This window comes from Octopus bimaculoides, chromosome 9, assembly GCF_001194135.2.
Source record: "Octopus bimaculoides isolate UCB-OBI-ISO-001 chromosome 9, ASM119413v2, whole genome shotgun sequence".
Classification (NCBI taxonomy): domain Eukaryota; kingdom Metazoa; phylum Mollusca; class Cephalopoda; order Octopoda; family Octopodidae; genus Octopus; species Octopus bimaculoides.
Genome location: NC_068989.1, coordinates 17,003,859 through 17,011,614, shown reverse-complemented (window position 1 = coordinate 17,011,614; position 7,756 = coordinate 17,003,859). Strand labels below are relative to the sequence as shown.

Genomic DNA, 7,756 nt, shown 5'->3' with positions numbered 1-7,756 from the left:
TAACCCGCGTGTGCAAATGAATACCACTCACGACTAGCTAGCGCGGACGCGCGACTGCGCGTTCGGGTCCGCGCTGCTTTAGTAGTACCATATTGAACCACCTATGTGTTACTTCCTCTTCACCATTACATAAAATGTGTTTATGGGGGAGAAAAATATTGAAAAACATCAATGCATGCGAGACTAACAAAAAAAAAAAACGAGGAAGGTGGACGTGGGATGTGCCAAATCTCCCTTAAGTCTCACACATTGTCGTCTAAAAATGTTTACTTTTTTTTACTGGAATGACTTCTCGCATGGTTTGTAAGTCCGTAGAGCAAAAAAAATGGCCAAAATAGGGTGAGAAGGTGGGGAGGCAAAGTGAAAAAATGGATAGAGATTCAAACAATTATTGGCACATTCACACACACATACAAATGCTATCGATGTGCACATGCCCACATAACAATTAGGTGTGTGAGAGAATTGGGGTATGTGTATATATATGCATGCCATTAGTATTTGTGTGTGTGTGTGTGTTCAGTGTTTGACTTTCTCACGATTTACCTGATGATTTAAAGCCTACATCTTCAGGTAAGCCCTTGTGAAGATGGAACAATAGCATAATTCACAATTTTCTTGTTTTCATATATGTGTGTGAGTGACTTATAACGTTTAAAATGTTATATCGATCTTTAATATTTAGCAATGCGTATAAGGCGTAGAAGTGGCTGTGTGGTAAGTAGCTTGCTTACCAAACCACATGGTTCCGGGTTCATTCCCACTGCATGGCACCTTGGGCAAGTGTCTTCTACTATAGTCTCAGGCCGACCAAAGCCTTGTGAGTGGATTTGGTAGACGGAAACTGAAAGAAGCCCGTTGTATATATATTTATGTATGTTTGTGTCTGTGTTTGTCCCCCCAGCATCGCTTGACAACCGATGGTGGTGTGTTTACGTCCCCGTAACTTAGCAGTTCGGCAACAGAGACCGATAGAATAAGTACTAGGCTCCCAAAGAATAAGTACTAGGCTCCCAAAGAATAAGTCCTGGGGTCGATTTGCTCGACTAAAAGGCGGTGCTCCAGCATGGCCACAGTCAAATGACTGAAACAAGTAAAAGAGTAAGTATTATGTAAGTATAGTACCAGATTTCATTTATTCATATTTGATTTAACAAACAACTGGAAAATTTATTATCCAATTAAATGTGTTGTTCATATTCTTTAACCTGTTTGATTAGTGTAGAAGGAAAGTGTAGTATATTTTTTATATTTGAAGAAAAAAATATTAATGAATTTTTGTTCATGCATGCAACCATCTTCAGATTGAAGGTGGTAAAATAAAGTTGTAATCAGTTTGTTGTGAATAGATAAATAATTGATTGCACATACAAATAACTACTTGAGTAGTGTCTAGAATTATTCTTTATATAACTTAAGAAGAAAAACAAACAAGAGATAAGGTGAAGTAACAATTTATTGGGATTTATTCATGAGTAGAAATTGTTTTATTGTGATTGGTTAATAAAAAGTAGTATGAGATTATAAAAAAAAAAAGTTTACACATTAATGTGGATTTTACAGCTGAAGAAACAAAATTGCAACCTATTGGTTTAAAAATATTGTTATACTTCATTGTCTGTAGTATATAAGATCAATACAATTTTCTGGGAAAATCATATGATCTTTTATCATTGAAAAATGACAAAAATATATAGGTTCTATTTTAAGAAGAAAACAGATTAGCAAAACAAGCCCTGCAGTGGAAAAAGGAAAAGAGGGTATTATAAAGAATCTAGATAAGGAGTAAGTTAAAAGAATAGATAGAGAGAGGGAGAAATGACAGATGATTTCTAATGGCATAAAAAAATATAAGATTTTAATAATCAATAGTAACACATTCAATAACCAATCATAATGGGCATGATGCCTTTGAGGGCAACATGAACTTCATATATTTTCCCAAATATTTTACCAAGTTTGTTTATAAGTAACAAACAATTAGGATTCTTTACCTTCACCATAAAACTAAATATAAGGAATGTTTAATTTTATAGGTTTATATAGGTTGTACTATTAGAATGTTTCTACTTTCTAAATTAAATTCCATCAGGAATTGTTGTTGTTATATAACTAATGGTCACAAAGAAATTTTTACGTTTGGTTTTGATATTACTTTAGAGGTTTGATATTCTTTTCCCAGATTTGCTTAATTTCTTTGATAGTCTTTTAGAATAGCCACGGTAGCCAGCGTCTTCCAGTTTATTATTCACCATCTTTTCAGATTTTTCCAACTTTTCAGCCACTGCCGATTTCAATTCATTGATTTTTTTTTGTAAAAAGTCTGTGATCAGCTTTCTCAAGTATTTCTTAGCTTCGTCTAAACCATGTAGGAGAGAGAGAGAGAGAGAGTAATTAAATGATGGAACAGTAAAAGAAATAATTATTTAATTAATTATCTTTAAGAGATTAGAAATTAAATTGTCTCACATACTGACTGCAATTCTAACAAAAGATTTCCTACAGACATTGATTTACACAGATTACCAACTGTGTCAATCTCCCTGGTCTCAGATGTTTTGGAAGCACTGCCCTTCCATCTTAGCTAAAACACAATAATTAAAAGATATAACATCTAATAAGTAAGTGGTCAAATGAGATTAGTATTCTGGCCAATAAGTCATAGCTAATAACCAATCAAATGATTTCAGTATTCTGATAAAAAGATCAGAGCCAATAAACAGTTAAATATTTTCAATGTCCCGATCAATAGGCAACAACAGTCAAATAATCTAACTTTTCTTATTTATAACACACACAATATACATAAAGATTTCTTCAGCTGACTTGAAGGAGACATTTGAACTGAATTTTGATCTTTGTACCCCAGTACATAGCTGATATCAAGATGAAATAACTGAATGAATCAAGTAGAATAAAATATTGGATTAGCTGTTCATGCTGATAGGTGAAGAGTTTAGATCTAGGTTGATGTTTCATGCAAAAAACTCTTTATTCTACATTAGTACAGTTTGTCTTGCTGCCAGAAGAACTAGGTAAGAGATCAACTGGAGGTGTTTGCTAAGATGGATTGCTATACTATCCTATTCAGGTGGAGATGTAGCTCACATCCAAGTAACACCATAAATAAACAACATCATAAAACTGCAGCTTAGCGTCTGCTGCCTAGAAAACATTTACATTCACATCTTTTTTTCTCTTATGCATCCCTTTCATTCCTATTTCACTTGGTTTGACCCCCACCCCACCACATAACCATTCAATGTCTAAAAAAATTCTATTCAATTTTCATAACTAAATAGTATTAGGAATTGTATTTAAAAAATGTGGAAATATTTCGTGTATTGTAGAAATATAACAAATTTATTACACATAAATTTTAACAACAACCTTTGACGATATACTGTACTTAAGAGGATCTGTCAAGCCAAGTGAGATTGTAGACATCACTGATGCTTGTGTTTCATAACTGGCACCCGTGCTGCTGGCATATAAAAAGCACCCACTACACTCTCAGAGTGGTTGGCATTAGGAAGGGCATCCAGCTGTAGAAACCATGTCAAATCAGATTGGAACCTGGTGCAGCTCCCCCAGCTTACCAGTTTTCAGTCAAACCATCCAACCTATGCCAGCATGAAAAACATTAAATGATGTATAAAGTACATATGTATATATATATATATATATATATATATATATATATATATATATATATTTATATATATATATATATATATATGTATGTATGTATGTATACATATATACAGAGCAAATATTCAGGAGTGAATATTTTTATAGATATTATTATTGCTATTATTATTGAGGGCAATATAAATAACTGATAATATCAGCAATAGTAACATAAGTGATTGCAGGCCTAAATAAGAATTATATAGCCATATATTTAAAATTCATATGATAAGGGCACGCGAATGTGCCTGCCTGCTAGACACTCAAAGGAGTGACATTTAGGATTTCTCGGTTTTCTGAGAATCGATTTTAATAAAACTTTTCCCAGCTGGTTTGCACACTATGGCAACATCATTATGTTTCGATTATTCTGTGTAACGTCCTTTCTGTTTTTATTTCAGATTCTTCAGTTTTTGGATGAACCACACTAATAGCTTTTGAATGAAAATAGCCCATCTAGGCATTTTTTTTCCAGAAAACAAAAGGTAATGATACATATTAAGCATACAGTGAATATATATTTAACAGAAAACTATAAGAATATTATAACATTTATTGACATAATGAATTATTTAGCCACATGAGTCCCATTTCAACAGATAACTTCAAAAACCCTATTAATCATGGAATCTGTCAATTTCTTAATAGTAGCAGGTTGGACTACCTCTGCTGCAGCTTTGATGATCACCCATAAGACATTTTTCGATGTAAATTGGTGTCCATTGGCATAAACGTCTTGTTTAATGATGGACCAAAGATTTTCGATAGGGTTGAGATCCGGCGATGCTGGCAACCACACTATCAACTTTTCACCTTGTATGACGTAAGACCCTAGTAATGTTTGGGTGGTCCTAGCAGAGTGAGAGGGAGTGTTGTCATGCATGAATACGAGATTCCTTAGAAGCGACAGCAGTATGTCATCTAGCCAGGGATCCAAGACCTCCTTCAGGAGATTACAGTAGGTGGCTGCGGTCACTTTAACCCCTTCAGGCATCCTGACTGGACCAACAAGTCTGTTCCCAATGGTACCAGCCCACAACATGACTCCTCCACCCTGTTGTTGACATCGTAAATGTTGGTGTCGCTCGTCTCCAAAACAGACCCAACCATTTGCCTAACTATCAGGTCCATCAAGGGTTGCCCAGGTGTCATCAGTGAACAGAACACAACTCATGTCTAATGTCATGTACTTTTGGGCCCACTGAAGCCTCAAATTCCTGTGACATGGCATTAAAGGAAGCAGTTTCAGGAGTTCTTGCATGGAAGCCATGGTCCCGGGGATGTAATTTCTGGTGGTCTTTCAGTACATAAGAAAGTTCAGAAGTACATGAGGAAGTCCGGTGAAAATGGCTTTGCTTGTTTCTCCAGGTTTCCCATGTAACTTATGGCCAATATTCCTTAAATCCCTAGCTGTCACAGTCTTGGAGGTCCCACAATCAGATCATTTCTTCCTTCGCGAAGGGTTCTTCAGGAATCGTCTGTGTCCACATGACAACCTAACTTCTCAGCAATGATATGAAGAGAGGTCCCTTTAGCACTTTCCTTGATGATGACTGACTTTTCTTCATCATTAATGCCTTTTCCATATCCCATTGTTCCCATAGAGGAAAGACGCTATTAGTGCGGTTCACCCAAAAAATGAAGAATCTGAAATAAAAAAGAAAGGACATTACACAGAATAATCAAAACATAACAGGGTTGCCATAGTGTGAAAACCATCTGGGAAAATTTTTATCAAAATCAATTCACAGAAAACCAAAAAATCCTAAATTTCACTCCTAGCTATTAGCATGGTTCTGGGTGTATATAGACAGACAGACACACACACACACACACACACAGTCACTATGTTTCCATTGATAAACTAATAGTAATGGCTTAGTGAATATGAACATTACTATCCTTAGTTTAGAAATATAAATTTCTAGTTCAAACCTAGTGTGGAATTATGTATGTATCTTAGAATGAAGGTACTTGATAATGATTTGAGATTGAACCAATCAAAATGCTGTGTAGATATGCATACTGTAAATATACAGTGTAAATATGAGGTTAATAGTCTGGAAAATTATCTTCTGAATCTATTAAGTTATTGCTAACAAACCTTTTTCAGGATTCTTTACCAACTCCTTTTCTTTATCAATGCTTTCATTTAGAAATAAATCTGAAGTTCCAGATTTCTTGTTCTTCTCCTTTTCAGAATCAAAATCTGCTTCTTCATTTAAAATTTAAAAAGAAAAAAAAAAATCGTGAAAAACTTTGAAAAAACAAATGTTCAGTAAGACAGCTGCTTTATATTTGATTCACATCTATTTTCTCCAAATAAAAACCTTACAAATGAATAACATTTAACCTAACCTTAATTTAGTTTTTACTTATTTGTGTCTACTATTTTAGTTTTCTTATAACCTGACAACATCATCATGTGCTAGAAGGAATAACTTGACAGTGTTAGAAGTTATAACAATAGTAGTGCATGGGAGGAGAGCCTGCCCAATGTGGACCTGACAGAGGGGTTGGATAACTGAATCAACTGTAGCTTAGCAGATAAAGCAATTAAGGACATGAAGACAAGGAAAGCCTCTGGCCCATTGGAAGTCACTGCTGAGATGCTTAAAATCTTTGGTGGGGTGGGGTGGAATATAACCTGGTCACCCATATAGCTAATCAGGCTGTCCACAGGGGAATCATGCCCAATGGTTGATGTAGCATCAACTGCTACACAGACAAAGGTGATACCCTAGACAGAAATAATTACAGAGGTGTCAAATTACTGGACCAGGTGATGAAAATTGAAGAAAGGGTCTTGGCTCAATTAATTAGAAAGAGAGTTAGCATAGATGAGATGCAGTTTAAACTTGTGCCAGGGAGAAGCACCACCAATGCTATCTTCCTGGTGAAGCAACTGCAGAAGAAATACTTGGCCCAAAATAAACCTCTGTTTCTAGTTTTTGTTGACATGGAGAAAGCCTTTGACGGGGTTTCCTGTTCTCTGTTCCCTTATCTGGTGGGATAGATGAGTGGTTTGTGAGAGCTGTATGAGCCATGTACAAGAATGTTGTTAGTAAGGTGAGAGTCACCAATGAGTATATCAAGGAGTTTAGTGTACAAGTAGGAGTCCACCAGGATTCAGTTCTTAGCCCCCTCTTATTTATCATAGTCCTCCATGCTATAACTGAGGAATTTAAGATTGGCTCCTCTTTGCTGACGACTTTATTCTTATTACTGAATTACTACCAGAACTAGAAAAGAAGTTTCAAGTATGGAAGCAAGGTCTGAAATCAAAGGACCTTAGAGTTAATTTGGCAAGGACCAAAGTATTGATAAGTAGGAAAACAGACAAATCGTAGATCCCTTCAAGAAGATGGCCCTGCTCGATATGTAGAGGTGTCAGGAGAAACTCTATAAGGTGTACCCAGTGCAAGTTATGGACACATAAGGGGTGTAACAGTATCACTGAACGACTAATGGGAAAGGTAACCTTTACATGTGGCAGATGTGCAGGTACATTAAACACTAGGAATGTACAAAAAATAGACTCCCTCATATGCCAGTGAGGATCCCTAGAAGTAGTAGACAGTTTCCATTACTTAGATGACTAAGTTAGCAGTGGGAGAGTTAGATGTGTTAATTATCAAATTAGTAAAATTTATAAATTAACATAAGTTTATGTGTTGTGAAAAGAAATGAGTCCTGAGACCTTATATGACGAAAAATATTTATGAACACTATTCTTTCATAATTGCAAAGCATTATGAAGGCTAAATAACTTGTGCAAACTTATGAATTTGTAGAATTAGCTAACACTTGCTACTGTTTTCAAAATATGAAACAATTGCTGCTTACCTTGGCTTGTAATGGAATCAGACTCTCCAATATAGTTCAAAACTAAATCAAGATGCACCTGATATTGATAAAATGATTAATACTTCATTATAGATATATATATATATATATATAATACAAAGAATATATATATACATGTATACACACATATATGTACATATTTACATCTACATGTGTATATATATGCATATATATATATATATATATATATATATATATA

General features: G+C 35.0%; 1 protein-coding gene across 2 annotated transcripts in view; it reads right to left on the bottom strand.

Moving 5' to 3' along the window:
- Positions 1–1,438: 1,438 nt before the first annotated feature.
- Positions 1,439–7,756, bottom strand: part of LOC106881708 (cilia- and flagella-associated protein 119) — a 22,946-nt gene continuing 16,628 nt past the window's right edge. For both annotated transcript variants that reach the window (XM_014932178.2, XM_014932179.2), the window contains 3 exons: positions 7,537–7,594; positions 5,795–5,905; positions 1,439–2,359 (listed from right to left, as the gene is read on the bottom strand). In XM_014932178.2, coding sequence (XP_014787664.1) covers positions 2,157–2,359; positions 5,795–5,905; positions 7,537–7,594 — 372 coding nt within the window. In that variant the 3' untranslated portion in view covers positions 1,439–2,156. The remainder of the gene's footprint in view (positions 2,360–5,794; positions 5,906–7,536; positions 7,595–7,756) is intronic.